A 27,619-nucleotide genomic window follows, 5' to 3' on the forward strand; every position below is an offset into this window, starting at 1 on the left:
CTTCTCTCCTTGATTAGTTTCCATCCGTTGCTTCTTGTCCTGCCTTCAGGCGCCTTGGAAAATAGCTTGACTCCCTCTTCTTTGTGGCAGCCCTTGAGATATTGGAACACTGCTATCATGTCCCCCCTCGTCCTTCTCTTCGTTAAACTAGACATACCCAATTCCAGCAACTGTTCCTTATGTTTTAGCCTCCAGTCCCCTAATCATCTTTGTTGCTCTTCTCTGTACTCTTTCTAGAGTCTCAACATCTTTTTTATATCGTGGTGACCAAAACTGGATGCAGTATTCCAACTGTGGCCTTACCAAGGCATTGTAAAGTGGTATTAATACTTCACGTGGAGAAAATGTAAAGATATAACTTTTCCATATATCCCATTGTTGTGTAATCAAACTATATTATGGATCTCTAACATTTACAGGTAATGTTAGCTAAACTTTTCAATTAACTTTTTAGTTTGCGGTGATGTGTGTGTGTGTGTGTGTGTTCTATTTTATACATCTGACTAGTTTCCTGTCCCAGCAGAGATTTTTCTTGACTTTCCAGTTGATGTCCCAGAGTTAATAAAGATGTTGACAAAATTATATATTTCAGCAAGACAATGCTCTGTAACCAAACTCTGAAACAATATTTAAATATTGAAAGTTAAATGTTGGAATGGCCTTCTGAGTCCCCAAACATGAATAATATTGAAAATTGGAGGGGCAATTTCAAACATTCAGTATATGTTTGGGGCCTTGGGTTTGTTTTTTTTCTGAACTAGAATTCTGCAAGGAAGTATGGGGAAAAAAATTCAAAAACAAGAATAGGAAGATTCTTAGTTGGCTACTAGAAACATTTAGAACAGCGGTTCTCAACCTATGGGTCACGACCCCATTTGGGGTCAATCAACCATTTCACGGGGGTCGCCAAGCAAGGCTGTCCGCCATTTTTTTTCCCTTTTCCAGCGGGTGCCTTATCTCCCTTGGACTGGGCCAGCTGGTGGTCGGCCTGCTCAGTCTCTGCTGCTTGCCAGCTACGCCTCGGCCGGCGCAGGGGGCGGAACCACGCATGTGCGGCGCTCCCGGGCAGGGAATGTCGACCGGTTGGGTAGTCCTTGACTTACGACCGGTTTAGTCCTCGACTTACAACCGGTTTAGTCCTCGACTTACGACCGGTTGGGGGTCGCGGCATTAAAAAGGTTGAGAACCACTGATTTAGAAGCTATTAAAATATGTTCTGCTCTCGGAATATGTCATTTAAAATTCACATTAGGACCATGGAATTGATTATGGCAGAACACTGAATCACTCAGAAGTCTACCTCAATATTATCTTATAATGTATTGGGCCCTCTAACAAAGAAACACATTTTACAAAAAAAAGGGTCTGCCAGTGCAAGAGTTATTATTCTGCCTCAGCGGCAAAAGCCAACATAGTCGAATTTTCCCGATCACTTTACTGCGATCTAACAATTTCCTGGATTTTCTGCTGTCCAAATGTAACTGTATTCAATACTGGGTTTTTAAACTGCCAAAACACAGCATCAAATTTTGTCCATTTGTGGTATACATGTGATCTCCTATTTTCTAAAATATTTTTTTTTAATTTTATGAGCAATGAAATGTTAAGACAGAATATATAAAAATGCCCAGTGCATCTTATACATGAGATCTCTGATATGACTTTATAATTCAATCACAATTCAAATCTTAGCATCACCATAGAAAAATAATTCAAGAGGAGGCAACGCATCTAGCCATGGTATGAGGCTTGATGAGTTGCATCTGCCAACGTTTCATTATTACGAGCAAACTAAAAACTGGCATAGGACTGTGTCATTTTCTTTTCCCTATAAAATATAAGAGAGGAGGCGGTTTCCCTTAACTGGGATCACAATTTGGGGACAGAAATAATTCCATTATCTTCTATATAAATAAAAATGTAAATGTTCGTTTGTTCAAAATCTTAAATCTCCGAAGGTTCTTCACCGATTGCTTTGAAATTTTGACACAACGTTGCATTCGAATACGCGCGTGTTTTTATATACCTATATTATATAGATGTCACACCTGTGACAGGTAAATCATGCTTTTTTTTGAAAAACAGCGCCATCTGTTGGACATAAAAGCAACACACGCTTTTACCAGACTGAGCCACAGCAACGCGTGGCTGGGTACAGCTAGTATAAAATATTTTCCTACTTCCTTAAATTACTGGCTATCAAATAACTGCAAGGGTGGATGTCCAGCAAGAAAAATGATTTAAAGAGATTTGATCCCAACTGCCATGCAAAGGAATGTTTCAATACTTTCTAAAAAAAAAAAAAAAAGGTAAGACACGTGATAATAACATGTTTAGAAAAGTATGAGCACACCAGGATAGAGCTCTCATTAGTCAATTAATTGCATTGCATTGCTCCCAGCAGGACCTGTCCTAGCAGTTTACTTCTGATCAGCAATCCAGAAGACTTCTCCACCCATAGTAGTTGGGGTTCTAAGCTGGGATCTAATGCATTTCAACCTCTTCTGTTCTGCTCAGCTCAGGGAACAATGCCCATAAATTCGTTCCCCGTATTTTTTTCATGGCAGACATGAAGAGAAGGAGCCCTCTAGCTGTCCTCCCCCCCCCTTCCTCTCAGAACCTCATTTTAAAAATCTCTTTAGAAATAAAGAAAATATTCTAAGTCCTTAGTACTATGACAGCCATTAATAGAAACACATTTACACAGCAGGATCAGGAGAACAAGTTGAACCAGTTTTGAAGAAAGGCGCAGGGGAATGTAGTTTTTTTATTTAATAAAATACAAAATATTAAAATTTATAACTCTGCCACAGCAAAAAGCTAAGCACTAATGGATTTTAGCCATATTCAGCATTAACATTAAAAGTGCATAACATTTTTCACAGTATACATTTATATATGATTTATTGTCTTCTTTATTATTAACTCTAATTTTCACAAAATATGAGCCATAATTTTAAATAAAGTTCAAGCCAGTCACAACTATTTAGAGGAAAATCTGAAAATAACAAAAGCCTTTTTTGGTTTAGGCTGAAAAAACAGAGTAATTGTTTTTAGGTCAACGGTGAAGAAGCTTCATCCATCCATAAATGATCTTACAAAAACTCATCAGTTTTAGCAAGTTTATCGTGCCCTTGAAGAGAAGTGCAAATGAATCTTGCTTCTTCAAACTGTTTGTGGTATTTCTAACATCTTTTACAGAACTGAGAATTCAACGTTGAATGAAATGCCTTATTTACCAGCTTCAGTGGTCTTCTATAGTTACTTGCACCAACTCTGGCACATGGTCAGAATAGCAATTAGATGAACACGTTCTAATTTAACAGTTCCAATTAAAACATTCTAAAAATATAATTGCTTTCCTCCCAGCATACAGTTTATCTGAAACATATGGGAGTGAAATTTGAAGTTTGAAGTTTATGAGACCTTAAGAGTATATTGCATAGAGCTTATGAAGACCATTATTATACTAACTCCATCCTTTCAAATTAGACACTCAATTGGCTAAATACCCAAGTCCTTGCATCTGGATGATAAATTTCCAGATGTACATACTGGTACTGGTCTGCGGCGCGTTGGGAACTGGGCCGTGCAAGTATGCAAAGCTCCATTTGCGCATGCATGGGATTAGGTTGTGCATGCAAAACCATCCCCTCCACCACCACCACCACTATCAGTCCGCAGAGCCGGAAAGATTGGGAATCACTGCACTAAAAGCTTTTTTTAAAATATTAAACGTTGACATCCTATGTTTAAAACCTTAAGATAATATTGCAAGTGACATTACCACATAGGATTAAGCCAAGCGTGTTCTTGTGCAATGTTTAAGAGTATCAAGCATACAACTTAATAATTTCCATTTGTTTAATACAATGTAAACCCACCTCTGCCTCTTACTGAGCTGGCAAAGAATAAGCATGAATTAAATTACAGACAATGTTTATTAGGTAGCAACACTTTACATCTGTTTTATTTATAGTCAAGGCATAAGGCATAAACAGAAAAAAATACACACACATCCCAGTTTCTCAGTGAGTCATGGGTCCTTCATTTTTCCCGAAGATTTGTTACAATTAAAGCATTCTTCATTGCTCCCACACAGGGAACTTTGGAACATATTAATAATATCCTGCCATCCAGGTACAGTGCGTAATAAAACAGAATGAATACTTCACAAAACTATGCACTTAAGAGCAGAAAAGATTAATTACCATATCTTATTAGATCAGGTCCCAAGAACACATGGGAGGAAACCTACCAATTCTTGACTCGGTATATTAAATCCAATGGAGCTGTCCTACGAAAGGTTAGTTCTCCCATTTGATATAGTCTTCCTCCCATGACTAACTATAATTTAAATTGTAAAAAAAAGAGCTTTTGTTTATTTAAAGTGTCAGTATGGGCAAGACAATTCAACTGCATGACTTTTGAGAGGTACAAAATAAGGGTTAGATCTGAGGCAATTGAGATGTGTTCTACACCATAGAAATATGTTAACTGTATTTTAGATTTGGTTAGGCAACCCTACATTCTCCAAGGCTTGGAGGGGACAGGAAGAGGGGGAGGGCAATAGCAGGGACAATGGCAAACATCTGTGAGAATTGTAGTCCTCGATATCTGGAAGAGACCAAGTTGTTTACTTCAATTCTGGATTAAATTCACCATTGACTAAATCCTTCAAAACTGCTAAAACAATGTATTTGTGCAGAATTACCAGCAAAAAGACTACTCTGAAGCTCTGCTCTTTCATAAATTCATTTCTAAGGCAACATCTATAATTTCAAATAACAGAAAATAAAAACAGCAGTCTTCTTCAGTAGCACTTTTTCTGGAATTGTTCATTTGTTTCCTTCTTTCACCACTGAAGATCACCATCACTTCAGCATATATATATATATATCACTATGAGGCATATTCAGACCACACAAGCATGGTCCTATGTAACAACAAATTGTCCACCTTTCTAATCAGGATTCAGTTCAAAGCATTGTTCTACTTCAGTCTGTCTTTTTAGATTTCTCTTTTTCTATCATGCAACGGCGAACAATGCTGTCAAAACCTGCTATAAAATACAGACTGACCAAGCGGAAAATGCCCAGGAACATAACCTGTGAGAGAAACAATCACATTTAATTTAATGTAAGTTTTTATTTTTTTTAAAAAAATTGCAAAAATAACATATTTCATTATATGCAAATGAAGTATATAATTCAACATATTTTGCCTAATAGGTATTTCACAATTCTTACGAATTAAATCCGATGTAGAGAAATGAAAGTCTAAGAGCTTAATCTAATCCCCAATTTCTTTGCTGAGCTGGAAGATTACACCAAGTAATATCTATATCTCCGTGCATGACTCTTTCACCGATTTGTTTTCTTGTACGGATAAAAATGCTTAGCCAATGACCTCCTACTTGGTTCTGTCCTGTCCTGTAAATGTTTGTTCATGCAGGAGAACACTGGGATGGATGGCACAATTCTTAAGTGGAGAGGAGAGGCCTCAGCCTACCAGACCAAATATTCTACTTTAAGTGAATGATGTTGTTGCTAAAAAATAAAAATAAAATAGCCTCAAGTATGGATGAGTACATATTTTATAAAAATGAATTTAATTCAGTCAAGAATAAATGGAGTGCCTTATCTTTCACTGTAAGCTATGAATTACTACTTGAAAAGGAAGTAAGATTCAAATTAGAGAAACCAAGAGGAAGTTTCATGGAACTTTATGAAAAAGATAAAACCCTAACCCTATGAATACTGGATTTACCCCCTCCTTGTAGGTCATGACATGATTTTAAAGTACACAGACCCATTAACTTCGACCATTACAAAGCATCACAATAATTCCAAAAACAATGCTTCTATCTTGATTTTTGTTTCTTACCGACTCTAGGATTTCAGCAATGGAAGAAACTGGGGCCATTCCATTAGTTAATATTGTCAGCATGTGACCATCAGCACCAACAGAACTAGTAAATTTTCCTTGCTGTGGGAAATCATAAAACCAAACTAAACACCAATAGATTATCAAAACAATTCCATCAATGTATGATTTATTTTTAGGAAGACTTCAAACAATATAGTGTTAATTTCATATTACCTTCCTTAATGGGGACATTTCTATAAACTAAAATGGTGTTGTGTATACATAACCAAAGAAAGTGGATTTATCAGAATAAGCCATTTAAATTAACCAGAATGAAATAAAAATGCAAAGCCTATTAACCTAAACTGTCTTGTAAAACATGGAAGAAAGAACAAATAATATATATATAACCAATAGTACTGCCCAAACTTCTTTCCTCTTTTTATAATTTTATATATCCATTTTAGCTTTTGATACCCTTTGGAACAGAGGTGTGTTTTTTTTAACAATGTAAGACACTACATTTCTGATGCTACTCAATATTGTAGTGTTAAAATGTTCAATTCTGATACTTGGAAAGAAAAGTTACTATACATGAAATCAATTTTTTGAAAAGTATAATTGTTTTATTTTTTCCCAACTAATAATCCACCTATGTTTGCTTGTTATATAGGAAAAATGCAGTATTTTACTTACAACAGCATCCTTAACAATAATTTTGGCAACATATTCAGGTTGGCAGATTGATGATGATGCTTCTGAAATAAGTTTGGTTTCTAACACCTTAAATAGAAATACAAAGATAATATGTATGTAAAAGATAAATGTATTGACAAATCTAGCCACAAAAACCACCCATCTGAAACCTTTCTGCTAAATAAAACAGATGCATCAAGAGTGATCCAACAGTATCTATTTTTAAACCCTAAAATATATTATTTGTTTTTTGTAGATACTGAGAGTAAAACTAAATATAATGAAGTGTTTTATAGTGTCCATTGACCATTTCTATAACCATATATCTGCACCCATGGATAATTCCCTCTTTTTGACTTAGCAAGCTTTTTTATTTCTTTTTTTAAAAAAGAATGTTTATGTTTTATAGTAATTTTATTAAACATTACTATTAAAAACATAAACTGATATTAATTAAAAAATAAAACAAAAAGAAAAAATAGAAATTGCAGAAAATAGAAAAAAACATACTAAAAAGTATATATATAAAGAAATGACTTTCCTTATATCCCAATAAGTTAAACAAATTTAGTAACTTATCGCCTTCTCTTAAAATACAAAAAATGATCACTTCTTCCTATATTCCATATCTTATCTATAAAATCCTTAAAGCTTCATAATTCAGTTTTGATCAGCAAAAGTCCATTAAAAGCTATCAGAGATAATAACAAAATATCTGTTAACCTTGATCAAATAAAACTTTATATTCCTTCCTTTTAATAATAATAATAACAACAACAACAACTTTGTCACTTTGAAAGTACACCAATCGGCATACATCAAAATGAAATTTCGTTGCATACAGCTCTCAAAGGGCCACCACCTCCGATATACACTCCTTGTTCGTGGCCAGCTCAAGTTTCAGATCTTCCATTTTAGTCTCTAGCGAGTGAACGATGGCAAACAGGACAGATGGAAATGGAGCTCCATGTGGATTATCCCTCAAATTAGCTTGTATTCCTGCATGACAACCTCGCCTCCTTTTCTTTTTCTGTTCTTATCTCTTCCACCTTTTCCTTAAAGAGGCCTCACTCCTTTTCGCCCCTGGAGAACGCTGCCGCCGCCACCAACTCCTCCAAAAGCCTCTCTCCCATCCTCTGGGCCTGCCGACAGCCTCATCCAGTTCCTTTGCTCCATAAGCCCCGGGACCTCTCCTCCTCGGCCTCCTTTGGAAACAGTCCTTATTTGCAATAGAATCCGTCGCTGGGCCAGCTGTCAGATCTTGCTGCCGGCAGAACAATTTCAAACAGCACCAACGACTTTTAACGGTCTCACCAACAGTTCCGAAACAGCTAGAAACTCGCCATGCCAGCAAAGATTGTCAGTCGTATGTTGTGTTACCTTAGTTCCACCACATTGCTCAAGCACATTAAAACCTTCCTGATCATGTGGCCTATATCCCTTAATATCCCTCCCATAACTCTTCACCTTCGAGAACCAATGCAGCCGCAGCCGATCCAGGCGCCGCCATCTTACTTTTAACAATCTTGATCTTTCAAATGTCCTAGATTAGAACTTGATTTCTTTTCATTTTTTCTTTGTGTCATTAACAACTCTCTTTTGTAAATGCATTATAGAAAAGCGAATCTAGGTCACTCTTTGGTTAATTACTTGTATATCCCTACTGATTATTAAGACCGGTTCATTTGTAAATCCAATATAACATCTTTTTGCATATCATTCTTGTGGCCCATCGTTTTAAAATCTGCATTCGAATCTCAGTCTTGCACAGTAAAACCTGTTCCTCTTCTTGTAGCCATTTTTAATTCCATTTTTATGGTAGAAGACAATCTTAAAAGTTCTGAGCGCACTGTTTCCAAATATCCTTGAATTCTACCAAAGTTAAGAGTATTTTGCTTCATTCTGTTTCTTTTCTAATGATAAATTTTCATTTTTTTCTGATTCTCTTTACACTCCAACCTTCAAAGCTTCTTTTATGTCTTTTTTAAAAAAATCAATAGCATTTTCCCACAGGGAAGATTTCTTATACTTAATTTCAGAATCTTCATTTTTTTTATAGAATTGTAAACAATCCACAGGATATATTCTTATAATTATTTCAAATCCATTTGGACCTGCAGTCTGTTTGTAACTTTCCAAATTCTAATCACCCCTTTGATGTTTATTCTGAAATATTTTTTCCTCACTCCTTAAACTTGTCTTCAAAGTTTCTTTCACTAAGGATTGATGGAAATTTACCCAGTGCTGTAAAACCTGTCAATCCCAATAGTTGGTTAGTGAACAAGCAATTTCTAGTTAACAAACAATTTCTAAATGTGATTAGTATGTGGAAGTATGTAAACCCAGTGTCCTTTCAAAGGCACCAAACATGATTTGAGGAAAAAGATGGGTATTTCTTCATCTCCGAAAGCTCTAAATCTTCCAGAGACCAATGTCTTGCAATCTCCTGACAAGAAGCAACTGTATGGAACATTTGTGAATGATTGCAAGTTCTTGTCCAGAGGAATTACAGGTTGTCCTTGACTTACAGTATGACTATAATGGAGCCTGGCCATTACGGTCATAAGTCATGAAAATTGGGACTTACCCATGTGACCGACTGATTTCACAACCTTTTTGTGCAGCAGTCATAAGCAAAATGCCATGCTTGTTAAGCAAACCCATTATTCGTTATGGGGCATTTTTACTGAAAACTTAAGCAAATGGCGCTTTTTGGCAAAAACATCGTAAATTGGTCACATGACTACAGGATGTGGCAAATGACCATAAATGTGGGCCGGTTGCCAAATATCCAAAATACGATAATGGGACTACAGAAATGGGGGTGGGTGGGCAGCCACCAGAACTTTGAAACCAAGTTGCAAATATCTTTTGTGGGTGAGGGGGTGTCCACTGTAACATTTCATATTCACTAAGTGACTGGTAATAAGTCAAGGACTACCTATATGAAAAGCCAGTCTACTTGCCAGCCCTTCATTCCACTATAATAATCAACTCTCTTTTTAATGGAGCCATCTTTCGTTCTCCATTTCTTTCCTGAAAGTCTCATGCAGTGAACTTTCAAAGCTCAGCAGAACTCAAGTCGTCCTCTCCCTTTCCTCTCCTCTCAGTTGGCATTAATTTTCCTTATGCCCAATAGAACACTCCCTCTCACTTAATTAAAGTTGGTTGTGGTTTTCTTTGCAATGTAAACAAACTTAGTGTGTTGTAATACACCCACTTCAATTTTCTTCTTACAGATCCTATCGCACACGTTTTTCAAAAGTTATGTAGGTTAGGATCTCAGCTGTCAAACAGAAATCTGATTAATCCAGAGATGAGGCAGAGAATGGGAGATACACATGCTATCATAGATGTACATGGATCTTGTCTATGATTCAAGGGTTCCCATGTTGAAAAGCACCATCTGTTCTAACTGAATACTTGGCTCAATGAGCATGCGTGCACATGCACACAGATCTGTGCACAGCTTCCAGAAAGTAGAAGTGTGTAAGATTTCTCCTAGCAATGTTGTCTTTTCAAATTCAAATACTAAAAATATACCATTGCATAACCTAGTTTGCGGTAAAGTTGCTGTTGGACACACCAACTACCATCCAAGTGAACAAAGCGCCTTGTGTACTATGAAGCAGCCATTATGGGAAGCAATAGGATGGTCTGCAAGCATAAAAACTAATAAGAGCCATGATGCTGATAAAAATGTTGGTTGATTAGTCCTTCAGAATGGTATAGGAAGCGGGGTTCCAAGGCCTTCTCTTTCTGGTTGCCTTATTATATCCAAATCTATTGCATTCCATCTTTAGCAGGCAAAAACCTGCCTCCTATATACAGGTACTCCTCAACTCACGACACAATTGAGACCAAAATTTTTGTTGCTAAGTGAGACATTTGTTAAGTGAGTTTTGCCCCATTTGATGACCTTTCTTGCCACAGGTTACAAAAGGTGATGACCTGACCCCGGGACACCGCAACCCTCATAAATACAGTATGAGACAATTGCCAAGAGTCTGAATTTTGATTACACGACCATGTGGTTGTAAATGTGAAAAATGGTCATAAATTACTTTTTTCAGTGCCATTGTAACTTTGAACAGTCACTAAATGAACTGTTGCAAGTCGAGGACTACTTGCATAGAAGTATATAGAAGCAAAATACTATTTCCTATTAGTTTGAACTTTCTTACTCTAAAGCAGGGGTAGTCAACCTTGGCTCTTTTATGACTCGTGGACTTCAACTACCAGAATTCCTGAGCCAGCCAAGCTGGCTCAGGAATTCTGGGAATTGAAGTCCACGAGTCATAAAAGAGCCAAGGTTGACTACCCCTGCTCTAAACCAACTATATTATTACTGCAGCATGATCAGACATTGCAAGCAGTATAATTTTGGCTAGGCTCAATAAGTTAAAAAAATAATCTACTCATGTACACACAGGTCATATAAAAATCAATAAAGAGCAGAACAAAAGTGTTGGGACCACAATATTGTGATGTAGTCCACTTATAACGTCAGGCAGATGGCCTGACTGAGGTGATGTTTCCACTGGGTGGAATGGGGGATTACTAAGGAAACATTTACTGCTGAGGCCCTCAGTACCTCCCACGCTGCAGAGCTTCTTGTCCTTCCCTTCTATTTTGTAATTTGTTTTTCCTTTCCCTCATTTATGTAGCTCTGGGAGAAGAGAAAATAGTATGTCTGCGGTAAAAGTTCCTGCTAGAAATCTTGTAGGCCTAGTTTTCCTTTAAAAAAAAAAAAGTAACAGTTTTGTTTACTTTTTTATTTGCTTCACTTTTTCTGTAAGTTTTTGCTGTTGTTAATATAGCTATAGTGGCCTCCGATTTTGTGATTATTACATATTATCTTCAGAATAAAGTTTTCTCGTCTAAATCAATTGTTTTGTTAAATAATTAATTATAAGAATTACAATTATAAGCATTATGTTGTCTATAATTAACTAAATAACTAAACAAAATCTTATGTTTTCCTTTCTTTAAATACATAGCTTTTGTAAATCAATAATGTTAAAGAGTTGAAAGTTATATAGAGAGGAAAGATTTTCTTACACAACTTCTAAAGGGCAGGGTTTGGGGGGTTTTTTTGCAAGAAACTCACATTTTCTCTGATGAAAAATATTTTGGGCTAGATTTTGGAACAGAGATATATACATTCAAATTCATGGTAGAACAAGACATTTTTGATACTTGCAGCTATTTTACAGTTTTGGTATTAATAATGGGGAATATTGAAATGTTCACTGTCTAATTAGAGATAAATCTAATATTAATGTAATCATTTTGCAAATCTTTTTACTTGCAATACGGGTTTTTACTTTTGTTCTAGATCAGAATAAAATAAATAAAATATAATGTATATGAAAAATATAATCATTTTGCAAATCTTTTTACCTGTAATCCAGGATTTTATTTTTGTTCTAGATCAGAATAAAATAAATAAAAGTTTTCAGAGTTGTGGTGAATGCTGCGTACATGGTAATTGTTATGCAACATAAAAGTAATAAACATAATTTTAAAATGAGTTTGAAGAAAACATATTGATGTGTATATCTGGAATTTGACTGAAAGAAACTAAGAAGTTACCTTGTTCTGACTTTCTTCTGCAAAGCCAGGTGTGTCTGTATCTGGTGGATAGGCAATGGTCACACATATGTTATATGGTTTTACCTGTTGAGAAAAATACTCAGGCTTATGCTGTAGTAGTTTTAGAGCTCCATGCTTACTAATCTTACATAAAAATAGATGGTGAGATGCAAGAAAAGGCACATATTTTCCTTACAGTTGCCAAGAAGTTGGTAATACTCTAAAAATACTGCTTAACCTTCACTCTGTACAATTATTTCATATTTTATTCTAATTGATCACTTGCTGCTTACCAGTTAAATCAGTAGTGCAAGTAGGATATCATATTACCAGGGCTATAAGATGTATAAATCCCAGTAAAACCTGGGATGCTTAATGCAAGTTATAAAATAATACAGTAAAACTATGAACTTAGAGTTGAATGTGAACTGTAATTTCAACCTTCTATGTTCTGCTTGTTTTTTTTTTAAGATGTCAAATTGTATTCTTTTATCAGAAGAAGTGAAGCTGACTTATGAGCATATAGTTATTCATCTATATTTTATAAAAAGAAAAAAAATTCTTACTTTTGAACCTGGGCAAAATGTTGGCACAATTATTTGAATACATCTATAGAGCAGGGAAAGTTTATTTTCATGCTACTAACAGTGGCTATTTTGAAAAGTACCAGTATTCTGTTGCCAGACTGAGACAACTAGCATTGCCACAGAATGCATAGAATGGAAGAGACATACTTTATCAATATTATATTAAATGAACAACTAAATAAATTATCTGGCGATTCAGAAATATTTAATAAATAGGAGAGTTCTAGTTTAGTGTATAAATTAATCTAAGCAAACTTCTCCATCTCAGGATACTATTTTGCCTCTGGTTCAGCCTTGACCTTTTATTTGGTCCATATCCCTAACTCGTGAGCCTTAAAATTTTCTGGAAAAGAAAGAGGTAAATCCCATAAGAATTAAGTTTTCCTGTGCCTGATGTAACACTGTAAATCATCTTCTGCTTTGTGTTCACCGTAAATCATTCAAATATGGTAAAATTGAAACAAATCTCTATCATTAATTCTATGTTTTGGTTTTAGCCACAAACATTTCAAAAAATAATACTCTTCAGTTAGCCTAACTGTACAAAACGTTTTTACATTAAAAAGTATAACAGCTGTGGTGGCGCAGTGCTTAGAATGCAGTATTGCGGGCTAACTCACTGCTCACTGCCAGGAGTTTGATTCTGACTGGCTCAAGGTTGATTCAACCTTCCATCCTTCGGAGGTCGGTAAAATGAGGACCAAGATTGTTGGGGGCAATGTGCTGACTCTGTAAAGGTCAGAGGGGGGCTTAAAGAGGGCTGTACAGCACTATGAAGCGGTATATAAGTCTAGGTGCTACTGCTGTAACAAGTTATTACTATTTTCTTTAAGTACCACATATACTGGTGAAAGATAATCATACCTCCATATGTAAAGATTCGGCTAATCCTCTAAGAGCATATTTTGTTGCAGAATAAGCTGAATAGCCATAAACACCAACTTGTCCAGCCTGTGATGAGACAAACACAATCCTCCCCATTCTTCTTTCCTTCATTTTACCAACTACTGCACGAGTTGGGTAAACACTACCCAGATAGTTGATAGCCATTAATTGCTGTAGATAAATATACATTAGTGTCAACAGCTTCCATAATAAATTTAGCACAGATGGCGTTAATGTATAGGTAGATCAAAACAGGTGTGGTGCTAGCCTGTAACTTCACATTTAGGTTTCAGCAATCTTAATCCAAATTAAAGAGTGGCACAATCCTATGCAAAACCTATAATAAAAAACCCCCACAAAATATTGCTCCATGCATTGTGCTGATTTTACAATCTTGTAAAATGTCCATGGTGTGTGTTGCACTCAGTTCTATAGCCATTTTGATACTGTGCAATGTTCTTGGGTTTCCTCCCCAGAGGAAAAAGCTTTCAAGAAATCCTTTTGACAGTCAAGTTTTGGAAAGCCACTATGTCAGTTTCCAGTGTTTATTAGCAATACAGTTACAAGTAACCTAACTTCACTCCCAACAATAGGTCTTCACTACGAATTGAAGAAATGAGAAACTACTATAAAACTACATAGTAGCTATAAGGCCTCGTCTTCTAAAAATGACAGTTCTATTTTCTCTTAATTAATATCCCACACATCCATAAAATTAAATTGGTTCAGTGTTGTAACACTTTATGCATAAAAGTATCCAAGAATGTTTATTAGGTTATAACGTAAGTAGGAAAGATTCGACCTGGTTCAGTATAAGTAGTAACAACAGAACAAACTCAGGTACACTTTATATCAGGTATGTCCAACCTTTTGGCTTGCTTGGCCTATATTGATTGAAGAAGAATTGAACTGGAGCCTATATAAAATATACACTATAGTTCAGGGGTCCCCAACCCCTGGGTCATGGCCTACTATCAGGCTTGAGTCTTTTGGAAGCGGCAAGCGACTGTGTGTGTGTGTGTGCGCACACACACGCACACACACACATCCCCTTGAGCAGGTGACTGTGTGAGCATCCCCGCTCGCGCAGGTGACCGTGGGCGTGTCTGCTGTTTGCACAAATGGAGCTGCATGCGTGCATGGGACCTTTCCCCCCTCCCCCCCTCCACCGGGCTGCAAAGCTGAAAAGGTTGGAGAACTTTGATATAGTTAATGTATATAAATGTACATCATAATGTTAAAAGTTTACAATCATGTGGGATTATTAGCTAGTAATCCAGGGCCATATGCTATCCACAGGCCATAGTTTGACATGCCTGCTTTATATAAAGATTAATATTCAATATCTTAGTTTTTATATGTCCAGATGCATCAATATACGTTTATATGATCCTTGAGAAGTTTTAATTTTTAATAACTTCACTTTCACATAAGATATGAATAATCAATTTAATGCAACAGAAAAGGGTTTATTTAAGACTTAAGCTAGGACCACTTACCTCAAACCTATAGGTATCGATATCTTCAAATTTTCCAGTTATTGATGTTCCAGCACAGTTAACAAGCATGTCAACAGGACCCAACTTTTCTTGAGCCTAAAATACATCGGTGTCACAAATTATATACTACTATTTGAACAGAATATCTCTACCGTAAAATGAAAATATAAGCTTTATAAAAGCCAGCAGTTCCCTTACTTGTTTAAGCGACTTCTCCACATTTGCATAATCTTTGGAAACATCAAGAGAAATAGAATGCACAACCTATATGAGAAAAAAAATGAATTATATGATTCCATTCAATTGAATGTAATGTAATGTTGAATGTAATTGATTTCATAATTTACAACCATTTTAAATTAGCATTTTACATGTTTTGAATTATTTCTACCTTCCCAAATGCCATATTATGTAAGAAACTACAGAATTATTACTTCTTACATAAAAACACTAATAAAATATATTTTACCCTAGGTTACCATATCTAAAATGTGACTTAAACAATATTTGTTTGTTATTTTATTAGAGTTAATCCTGCCCTTATTACTTAACAGAGTGACAGAGTTGGAAGGGACCCTGGAGGTCTTCTAGTCCAACCCCCTGCTCAAGCAGGAAACCCTATACCACTGCATACAAACGCACAGGTATAGTATAGGTGGTATCTGGCTCAAGAGCAGTAACTGGGAGAGGGATCTTGGAGTCCTAGTGGACAATCACTTAAATATGAGCCAGCAGTATGCTGCAGCTGCCAAAAAGGCCCACACACTGCTAGGCTGCATTAACAGAGAAATTAGAATTAAGATCACGTGAAGTGTTAATACCATTTTATAATGCCTTGAGAAGACCACACTTGGAATACTGCATCCAGTTTTGGTCACCATGATGTAAAAAAGATGCTGAGAGTGACAAAGATGATTAGGGGACTGGAGACTAAGACATATAAAGAATGGTTGTAGGAATTGGGTATGTGTAGTTTAATGAAAAGAAGGTCTAGGGGTGACATGATAGCAATCTTCCAATATCTAAGGACCTGCCACAAAGAAGAGGCAGTCAACCTATTCTCCAAAGCACCTGAGGGCAGGACAAGAAGCAATGGATGGAAACTAATCAAGGAGAGAAGCAACTAGAACTATGAAGAAATTTCCTGACAGTTAGAACAATTTATCAGTGGAATGATTTGCCTCCAGAAGTTGTGGGTGCTCCAACAGTGTAAGTTTTTCATATGTAATAATCCTATTTCTCCCACAGCAACAACCCTGTGAGGTGGCTTGGGCTGAGAGAGAGTGATTGGCCCAAAGTCACCCAGCCAGTCTGCATGCCTGAGATGGCACTAGAACTGTCTCCTGGTTTCTAGGGGCAAGCACCTTAATCGATACTGTACACCAGGGGTAGTCAACCTTGGCTCTTTTATGACTCGTGGACTTCAACTCCCAGAATTCCTGAGCCAGCACAGCTGGCTCAGGAATTCTGGGAGTTGAAGTCCACGAGTCATAAAAGAGCCAAGGTTGACTACCCCTGCTGTACACCAAACTGGCTTTCAAACAAACAGACTTTCAAGAAAACTATTTGTAGTTAGCAAATAAATATTTCGCCAATGTGTCAATGATGAGTCACAAACATTAACATTAACAAAGATTCATACCTTGAGCACTACTAAAACTAAGTTGGCATCATCCTGAGGCCATCCCTCCTTGTTTGAAAAATGGGTAAGTGTGGTAGCAAGCACAGATTTTGGCTAGTTATTAAGGCATTAGGTGAATGTCTAAGTTTTATTTTATCAGGACAAAGATTTCCTGCAGGATGTAATTATTGTATCAATGAAAACTAATGGTTTTGAACAGTCTCCTGGAAACAGCTGCTAGGGAAATGAATAGAAGGGTATTATTATGTAGGGCAGCGGTTCTCAACCTATGGGTCGGGACCCCATTTGGGGTCGATCGACCATTTCACGGGGGTCGCCAAGCAAGGCTGTCCGCCATTTTTTTTGTCCGCCATTTTTTTCCCCTTTTCCGGCGGGTGCCTTACCTCCCTTGGGCTGGGCCAGCTGGTGGTCGGCCTGCTCTATCTCTGCCGCTTGCCAGCTACGCCTCGGCCGGCGCAGGGGGCGGAACCACGCATGTGCGGCACTCCCAGGCAGGGAAAGTCCTCGACTTACGACCGGTTGGGTAGTCCTCGACTTACGACCGGTTTAGTCCTCAACTTACGACCGGTTAGGGGTCGCGGCATTAAAAAGGTTGAGAACCACTGATGTAGGGGGTCTTATGTATGGGCTTCCTATTAATTCATGGCTGACCATTGTGGGAATTTTGATTAGATAGGCTGATATGCCTGAGCTAGCTCATCTCTTTTCTTTATACAGTTAAATAACAAATTTAATGTCAAAATTGTTGTAACCCATTCAATACATTCTAAAAATCAAGAAACCCAGCAAGAGGATTGTATTAATAGACAGCTATAAGTACTTAAATGTATAATTTTGTAGAGTTTTCCAAAAGATTCTAATTAGAGAAAATCCTTATTTTTAAAAGGATATCAAAAGGGAAAGAGAGAAAACTGTAACTTAACAACACCCCCCGAATACTGAACAATGTTACATCTCAAATAAAACCCTGCTTTGAATGTACTATTAATAAATGAACAGACAGCATTTTTAGATACATGATCAGAAACCATTCCACATAGGTGAAACTCAGAAATAAAGAATACTATTTGTAAATATTTTTACAGCTGGATAGAGGTAGGAGAAGAGTAGGCAGAGCTGGGGAGGGTGGAGTTTAGAGTCCTTGCATTGTCACAAGAGATCCATGTCCAGCCCTACCCTGAATTCCATTGACCCTTATCTAGCACCAATTTAGTGCTGACCATTAGTCGATTTACATATTTATCTTTTATGTTTTCTCCCTATTCTTTATTCATCCAAAACACATCATTGTTTCAAATATCAGCTACCCATTACATTACATACATATTTGGCTTATGCATCATTCTAAAACATAATATGGGTTGTCGCATAGTGTAAACATAGCTACTGTGATTTGTCCAACAAACCAAAAATAAGGCAAATTGTGACTATTACAACGTAAAACCAACCAGCATGCATTGCACGGATCATCTACAACAGAACTGGGCATTGTATGGCCTGCAGGCCACACCTGGCCCTTTGGCTGTCCCTGTCTGGCCTGCGGTGGCAAGTGGCAGATGGAGTAGGAGTAGGAGTACTAGTAGTGAGGCGGTGGCAGCAGGGGGACAGATGGCAGCAGTGCCATCCTTCCTCAACAGTCCCAATTTCTCATGTGGCCCCTTGGGAAAATTAATTGTCCACCATGATCTACATGTAGTAAACTACAACTACAAGAAGTAAAGTGTGTAGCCTTCCTGAGGTCACAGAAGTTTACCTACCATCAGTCTCAGCTTGACCAATAATCAAAAACTGTAATTCAGTGAAATAATGAATGAATGAATGAAAGACTGAATAATGAATGACTGAAACAGTGAATAATGAAAAATAGTAATTCAGTGAGATCTAAGAGCCACGGGTTCCCTGTTTCCCTTGAATTACTCTGCAGTCATGTCGTCATCATCCAATATATGCTACTGTAGACTAGTCTGCTGTACTTGTTGATTCTGCATACAAGGAATGTTACGAATTCACTAACAAATACTTCTCCGATTTCAACACATTTATTTAATGGATATAAAGTAGCAAGCCACAAAGATCTCTAAGGTTTTCAGCCACCTACACCAGATATCCCCAACCTTTTGGGCACCAGGGACCGGTTCTGTGGAGAGAGGTTTTCTGTGCACTGGAGGGGGTGTGGTTTTGTGTGCTGCCTACATCCCACAGATAGGGCTTTGTTTGTCTGTGCGGACCGGTTGCTGGCATAATATGGATTGTTGTATAGTGTAAACAGAGCTACTGTGATTTGTTCAACAAACCAAAAATAAGGCAAACTGTGACTATTTGCCCGGTACTGGTCCATGGACCTGGGGTTGGGGACCCCTGACCTACACTACTGACATGTGGTACTTATTATGGGTTATTCATTTCAGAGATAGAACATAGGTTAAACCTTCTACCATGAATAATATAATTATTCTGGGAACTCCCTATGCCTTAAAGACATTGACTGAAGGATGCAAATCCCATTAGTTTCAGAAAAGATACTGCTGGGAACTTTTAGAAGTCTCTGTCAAAATAAATGTGTATTTCTACCTTCTGGCTGCTAGCACCATGGATATATATATATATATAATTTAGGACTTCCTTTTCTTTAACAAACAAGCTTCGGATTATCTATGAAATTATTTGCAAAGTACTTTAGTTTTATGACTCATGAGGAAACTATTACATCACATTTTATTTATAACATTTGATAGTTAGGATAACAACACTTCATGTACTCTAAGTATGTGTGTGGGAAGAGAGAGAGAGAGAGAGAGAGGGAGGGAGGGAATATTGTTAAAAGTGAAAGTGGAAACTTACCTGTTTATCATTAACTGAAAATGTCTCAATTTCTTTCTTGGCCTCCAAGAGACGTTTCTGGAATTAAATAAGCACACCTTGGATTTTCTACTAAAATAATTATGTTAAAGTAAAGCATTTCTAAAATTATTTTAAAAATTACCATCTAGTATAGAACAAATCTATATAGAAATCAATGTATTGCAAGTTCTATAACTATGTAAGTAACTTCTTTAGCCAATTTGAACTAAATCAACCATTTAACTCCATTTTCAGAACTTTGACTTGAGTTATGTCTATATACAAGCCCATCAGTGTATTCAGAAGTTTCCTTGTGTTCCATGGGACTTATTAAGATGTAAAAGTTTACACTAGGGTAACCTTTATTCTTAAGCTCTACTTCCCAAGAAGCAAAAATCATTCTCATGAGGCATCCACATGACACATATCATTCCAATGGCAACAGAAAGGTAACAGAAATGCAGGAAGTGGTAATCGCCCTTTAATTGGAAGTCATTATTATATTATAACTCAGCCACATGTTCAATTTAAGAAGGCACCTTCAGGGTGGGACAATGAACTTTGTGGAAGGCATGGTATGCTCTCACCACCTCCTTAACTTTTCCTGGGGTCATGTAGCTATTTTCTGAGTCCAGGGAGAGATGCAGCTACTTTAAGCAATGCTAAATAGTGAGATGTGCATGCTTTTACCCCTCCAAAGCACTTTTTAAATTTTAGTTCAGAAGCACCGCACATCCCTACTTTATTAGTCTGTAAATGGCATAACGTCACCAACACAGGACTACGTGTAAATCTGTTAAGGGCTGGAATTCTAGCCAATACTGTTCAAGATTAAAAAAAAGTAATATAATATTGTAGCATCCGATACACATCACTGCAAACAAAGTAATTTCGGTATTTCATTTTAGTGGACATTTTTAACTTATCAATTTATATTTCATTTTCAGCACTTTAATGCTTTATTTATGTGTTTGTATTGTTGCTTGTTCCATTATTAGGTATGTTTTTAATTAAAGTAGATGTATGCTTCTTTGATTCAATCATAAAAAGCTGGTTACAACTTACAAAATAAAAATTAAAGTTTATAATATATAATGTACAGTAAGTACATAATACCAGAATCTACACAATGTTTTCAAGCCCACGAAACAACATAAATATATATGGAATATCTAATACAGGTTAATTAATATATATTTTAATTTTAATTTGGCTTTTAAATATTTATTGTATAGCTCTGTTTTTATTTACCTGTAAGCCGCCCTGAGTCCCTCGGGAGAAGGGCGGGGTATAAATTAAAATTAAAGTATAAATTAAAGTAATAAATAACTGTTTCCTTAATGAAAGGACACAACTTCTATCCAAAAATGTGAGGCCTGATATGGGAGCACTAAACATCTGAGAGCTCCAGCTTCTTCCTACACCTTTATTTTTAGCTGCTAATGAAAAGAAATAATTGCAGCAAGATCAGCTGATATGAGTCCGAGGCAGTCTTTGTTGAAGAGCTGGCCAAAAGGAAGCATTGCCTTGACAACTTCACCTGAGCTTGTTTCTGAGGTTTATTTCTGCCAATATAGCAATAGCACTTAGACCAGTGGTTCTCAACCTTTTTAATGCCGCGACCCCAACCGGTCGTAAGTCGAGGACTAAACCGGTCGTAAGTCGAGGACTTTCCCTGCCCGGGAGCGCCGCGCATGCGTGGTTCCGCCCCCTGCGCTGGCCGAGGCATAGCTGGCAAGCGGCAGAGACGGAGCAGGCCGACCACAGCTGGCCCAGCCCAAGGGAGGTAAGGCACCCGCCGGAAAAGGGAAAAAAATGGCGGACAAAAAAAATGGCGGACAGCCTTGCTGGTGACCCCCGTGAAATGGTCGATCGACCCCAAATGGGGTCCCGACCCACAGGTTGAGAACCACTGACTTAGACTTATATACTGCTTCACAGTGCTTTACAGCCCTCTCTAAGCAGTTTACAGAGTCAGCCTATTGCCCCCAACAATCTGGATCCTCATTTTACCGACCTCGGAAGGATGGAAGCCTGAGTCAACCTTGAGCCGGTGAGCCTCAAATTGCTGAACTACTGCAGTCTGCAGAAGTAGCCTGCCATACTGCATTTTAACTACTGCGCCATAATGGTGTGGCTTAGCTACCTTGGTGTAGACTGAAATGAAGAAATGGCAACGACATAAAACTATGCTTTGGAGTTGTGTACACTTGAAAACTGGAGAACCAGTAAGGTGTAGTGGTTAAAGTGCCGGCCTAGGAATCAGGAGACTGTGAGTTCTAGTCCCATCCTAGGCATGAAAGTCAGCTTTGGGCCAATCACTCTCTTAGTCCAACCCACCTCACAAGGTTGTGGGTAAAATAGGAGAAAGGAGTATTGTATATGCAATGAAGGCAGGATAAAAATCTATTAATTAATCAACTCGGGCCAGGAGGTTTCATTCTGCAAGGGAAGACGCCATCTAAAGCCTTGGCTTTGGAACTGGTCACAATGTTCTTTGATGACTTACTACAGAGACTAGATGTACTTATTCTGCTGGCTCTATTCCATGGAGGCTGTTTGCTCACGCCATTGTTTAGCCTTATAGAACTGTGGGTAATTTCCAATCGCATTGTACACAATTTCTTTTGAGTCTATGACTATATCACTTCACGCTTTGCAGCACCCTGGATGAAGAAGTCTGTTTAGTGTAGAAAAGCTTCTATAGCAGTAAAGTGGCTGATCACAAACCATTTCACCCCTAAGCTTTGTGGGGCTACAGTGAAACATTGCAGTAGAGACCTGCTGAATTCCACCAATAAAGACTTGCACATCTCCATATGCAAAACAGCAGTTTGACAGTAGACAGTAGATTGGAACCAGGCACACGTGAAAAAGTATACCAGAAGGACAAAAAACACTTGCTCTGTGCCTTGTCCTCTGGATTGCTGAGTTCAATGCACAAAGAAGTATAAGATATTGATCCTTGTGCACTGAGAAACCATCCTATAAAAATAGGATGTTGGCTTTCTCTCCTCATAGCCCAATCCACGGATGTTATTTGAAGGGCTGACGCTGATGTGATCCTATCTTGATTTTCCTACATCTGATCCAGATTTACAAGAATAATGTCTCTACTGAAAAAACACTAGAAATGCCACAAATCAGCTACAGCTCGCTTTCACTAATTTAATTTCAATTTTTTTCAATGGGATTTAGTCAAGACCAGACATGTCAAACACAAGGCCCCGGGGCCGGATGCGGCCCGCAAAGTGGTTTCATGTGGCCCGCGAAGCCATCCTGGAAACAGGTGAGGGAACGGCCCCCTCTGCCTTGGCCCTGGCCCAGGCCAGCCAGGAGCCAATGTACAATTTTGTGGTGGCCATCTATGCTGAAACACATTCAGTCTTAGCTCCACAAGGCCGTCCAGAAACAGAGGGGAAACCAGACCCTGCTGCATTGGTCCCGCCCCCTGGGTGCATGTTGGGGAGGTGTCACCCTTTGTGAGTAATGAACAAATGGACCATGCCTTGGCGCTTGCCCCGGTCCCACCCCCTTCTGCCAGAGACCCTCAGATCTGTCCCACTCCTGCCCAGGCCCCCACAGGCACCCTTGACGCGAACGATGTAGAGCTGGCCACGCCCACCCAGTAGACCACACCCACTCCATCCACGCCCACCCAGTAGGCCGCACCCACCCTGGCCACACCCACCCGGCCCCCCAAGGGCAACCGCAATGCTGATGCGGCCCTCAATGAAATTAAGTTTGACACCCCTGGTCAAGACCATCAGTGCTTGATTTTGAATCCCAGAATGCATTTAATTAAACAACAGTGACTTATAGTCATTGTTGTGTAATAACCGGTAATTAGCTTAAAACACGATAATTATTAAATAACCAAACTTAAAAATTTACCTCGTTTCTTGCAATCAGTGTCACGAAAGCACCCTGCTTGACGCACTCAATAGCAATGCTTTTCCCAATGCCACTGGAACCTCCAGTTACCTTTAAGTAAAGGAGATATGGATTAAAGTCATGAAGTTAGTAAATTGTCATTGTACAGCTCTTAGAAATAAGAATTCCAAGTAGAAGCCACACACTTGCATGCACCAGCATTTTTCCTCCATTTGCAATGGGACATTTCTGGTCCATGGCTATATTATGAAGATGGTAAACAATGATAGAAATGCTCCGCAAGTTGTCTCCATGGTTAATCAAGTTCATTTTAAACTTAGTTATTTAATAGAGTTGTGCACCCTAATCTACTACTAAGCTATCTACATCCTACTCTTATTACTGAGCTTTCTTTTGCCAATTGGGCCTGTTGATCCATCTTGTTTTAGGTTTCTTTTGTGGACGCTTTTTATCAAGTGGAATCCTTTCTATGACTGCCTTGGTCCACCTGTCACCAGTCCTTCTTGCTATGTGATCAGCCCATTTCAATTCTTTTACTCTCTTGATGATATTGTATACTTTTGTTTGTTCCCTAATCCACGTGCAGGTTTTTCTAGCTTGTCTTGTAACGCCAAGCATGTATCTTTCCATGGCTCTTTGTGCCATTCGTAGCTTTTGTATCAATTGTGGGGTTAGTGTCCATGTTTCACCAGCATGTTATACACTGATCGAAAACTTTTCTCTTCAGGCAGAGGGACAGGTTGTTCTTGAAAATTATGCTTCGCTTGCCGAATGCCTGCCAACCACATTTAACACGTCATTCAATTTCCTCTATTGTATCACCTACCATTGAGATCCATATAATTTTCTTCTTTCTTTGATGAATTTATTAAACAAAACCTGGCTCTTTTCCAGGTTATTTTTAAGCCAAATGGTTCTCCTGCTTTGTGCCGCTCTTGTATGTGTCTTTGTAGCTCTTCTGAGTCTTGTAATAAGAGAACATCTGCAAATCTTAAGTGATTTAAATATTTTTATTTAAATAGTTAAATTGGATTTTTATTTCATCTTTTGCCCAGTCTACTTTGTGAAATACTTCTTCAAGGCAGGCTGAGAAAAGGATAGGTGATATTGTATCACCTTGTAGTAGATCTTATTTTCAGGGGATGTCTTACATTATAGTAGGTAATTATTAGTGAAACTTCTGGTATTCTCCATTGTCCATCGTTTTTTCATTAAAGCAACAGTTTCACCAGAGAGTTTTGACTGTACAAAGTGTTTTTCCAGCAGTGCTATAGATGTAGCAGTTTCATGGATGTTTTTACAGTGAGGGAAAAAAATATCTGATCCCCCTACTGATTTTATATAGATCAGTCTATAATTTTAATGGTAGGTTACAACAAAAAAACTCCAGAAAAACGCATTTCAAAAAAGTTACAAATTGATTTGCATTTTAATGAGTGAAATAAGTATTTGACCCCTTCGCAAAACATGACTTAGTACTTGGTGGCAAAACCCTTGTTGGCAATCACAGAGGTCAGACATTTCTTGTAGTTGGCCACCAGGTTTGCACACGTCTCAGGAGGGACTTTGTCCCACTCTTCTTTGCAGATCCTCTCCAAGTCATTAAGGTTTCGAGGTTGACTTTTGGCAGCTTGAATCTTCAGCTCCCTTCACAGATTTTCTATGGGATTAAGGTCTGGAGACTGGTTAGGACACTCCAGGACCTTAATGTGCTTTTTCTTGAGCCACTCCTTTGTTGCCTTGGCCATGTGTTTTGGATCATTGTCATGCTGGAATACCCATCCACAACACATTTTCAATGCTGCTTGGCAATAATCTTATACCTAGAGGTCCCCAACATTTTGGGCACCAGGGACTGGTTCTGTGGAGAGAGGTTTTTCCGCAGACTGGAGGGTGCATGGTTTTGTGTGCTGCCTGCAACTCGCTGTTGAGGCTTTGCTTGTTTGTGCGGACCGATTGCTGGCATGCCATGGCCCAATACTGGTCCATGGACCGGGGGTTGGGGACCCCTAGTATAGCCCATCCCAGCCTTGTGTAGGTCTACAATCTTGTCCCTGACATCCTTGGATAGTTCTTTGGTCTTGGCCATGGTGGAGAGTTTGGAATCTGATTGATTGATTGCTTCTGTGGACAGGTGTCTTTTATACAGGTAACAAGCTGAGATTAGGAGCACTCCTTTAAGAGAGTGCCCCTAATCTCTGCTCATTACCTGTATAAAAGACAACTGGGAGCCAGAAATCTTGCTGATTGATAGGGGATCAAATACCTATTTCATTCATTAAAATGCAAATCAATTTATAACTTTTTTGAAATGCGTTTTTCTGGATTGTTTTATTGTTATTCTGTCTCTCACTGTTAAAATAAACTTGCCATTAAAATTATAGATTGATCATTTCTTTGTCAGTGGACAAACATACAAAATCAGCATGGGATCAAATACTTTTTTTCCTCACTGTAACTATTTGTTCATTTTGGTCCGTAATGTTCATCTCTTCCAAATCTTGCAATAGACCAAAGCAATCTAATAGATTAATCTCAGAATTGCTGTTCTCCTCTAACAGTTTATCACTCTTTGTTGTGTTTTTTTTGTTTTTTTGTGAGGCCTTTATCATTTTCATATGTTCTTTTTGACATTTATACATTCTTTTTTTGGGTGCATCATGTAATATAATTTTTAGTTTTTCTTTAATTCATGGGTTCAATTATATTAAGAGCCAGTACATTGTCATTATATTTGTATATGCTATCCAGGTCACCAGTTTGACATACCCAATAGCTGATCTACAAACAGTCAAAATGGATAATGACAGTGTGCATTTTGTTTCCCCCTCTTTATTTTTCTTTCTACTCCAACCTTCTTATATATATTCTTTGCCCAAGATAACAGCCAATGCATTTGATGAAATTGACTATAATCCATAACATACAGCAGTGATGGCGAACCTTTTAGAGACCGAGTGCCCAAATTGCAACCCAAAACCCAGTTATTTATCGCCGGGTGCCAGGTGGGCGTGTGTAGCTGTGGTGGTCATGGCAGATTGGGTGGGTGTGGTCAACTCAATGCTGCTCGTGGGGAGGGACGCCTGTGGGGGGTGGGCAGGGTTGGGGGAGATCCAGGGGGTCTCTGGCAGGTGGGGCGGTAGGCAGGAGGCTCGTCCTGTGGATGAGGCGAGGCAGGGGTGCCACTGCCATGTGGCTGCTGCCTGACACCATCGGTCCCCGCACACAGAGGCCAGCGAGCGCATGGGGGCCGACGATATCCGTCAGCAGCCACAGCCTGCTGGCCCCTCGACCGGCGCACTCTGGGGCTCTGCAGCCCGCCGCCAGCAGTTCAAAGAAGTCGCTTATGAGCTGGATAGCTGGCCAACAGCTAAGGAGGCGATGCAGTGGGTCGTGCCCGGGAAAAGGAGAGCATGCGAGGCCAGGAGGGACGGGGGGGAGGGAAACCAGCCGTGCCCGGATGCATCTGGTCACGTGGGACCTTGGCGAGTTAGCAGGCGGCTGGTTGAAGAGGGACAGTTGCCATCTCCAGGGCTTGCCCAGAGAGGGCTCTGAGTGCCACCTCTGGCACGAGTGCCATAGGTTCGCCACCACTGACATATAGTATCTTTTTGAGATATTAGAATACTTGTTTTGCAGCAACAGGCTACCATATTTTTTAAAAAAATAGAATTACATATGATTTTGTTTTTTAAAAAAAATTAATTTGGATTTTAAAGTAGTGGTTTTATTGATTAAAACATAAATTCAGTTGCATTTTAAACCAGTTGAACATTTTTAGAGTTTAATTAAACTGATGCTTTTGGGAGCTTGTTGAAAATAAAAAAATTAGCATATCTATCTAGAATTATCTATTAACATTGGAATGAAGGAAAGGATAGAAGCATGTAACAGATGTTGTATATTTATTACAACAAAATGATAAATATTTGTTTTGGGGAATATGACGAGCATTCAGGACCAAATCTAAATAATTCCTTAGGCTCTTATGATGTTCTAAACTTAAAGAAAACAGCTCTGAAAATCTGCCTCCACTTCAGAAGAGGTTTCCAACAAAACTCCTATGTATATTTGGGCCTGTAAAACAGAAGGGTACTTCTTTAAAGGGTGGG

General features: G+C 38.4%; 1 protein-coding gene across 1 annotated transcript in view; it reads right to left on the reverse strand.

Annotated features, from left to right (window-relative positions):
- Positions 1-3,922: 3,922 nt before the first annotated feature.
- Positions 3,923-27,619, reverse strand: part of KDSR (3-ketodihydrosphingosine reductase) — a 29,766-nt gene continuing 6,069 nt past the window's right edge. Inside the window, exons 2-10 of the mRNA XM_015811513.1 lie at positions 23,508-23,597; positions 19,614-19,670; positions 15,329-15,394; positions 15,131-15,226; positions 13,611-13,802; positions 12,160-12,243; positions 6,565-6,651; positions 5,887-5,988; positions 3,923-5,108 (exon numbers count right to left, since the gene is read on the reverse strand). Coding sequence (XP_015666999.1) covers positions 4,998-5,108; positions 5,887-5,988; positions 6,565-6,651; positions 12,160-12,243; positions 13,611-13,802; positions 15,131-15,226; positions 15,329-15,394; positions 19,614-19,670; positions 23,508-23,597 — 885 coding nt within the window. The 3' untranslated portion in view covers positions 3,923-4,997. The remainder of the gene's footprint in view (positions 5,109-5,886; positions 5,989-6,564; positions 6,652-12,159; positions 12,244-13,610; positions 13,803-15,130; positions 15,227-15,328; positions 15,395-19,613; positions 19,671-23,507; positions 23,598-27,619) is intronic.

The sequence above is a fragment of the Protobothrops mucrosquamatus genome, unplaced genomic scaffold, assembly GCF_001527695.2.
Source record: "Protobothrops mucrosquamatus isolate PMUCROS unplaced genomic scaffold, P.Mucros_1.0 scaffold43, whole genome shotgun sequence".
NCBI classification, from domain to species: domain Eukaryota; kingdom Metazoa; phylum Chordata; class Lepidosauria; order Squamata; family Viperidae; genus Protobothrops; species Protobothrops mucrosquamatus.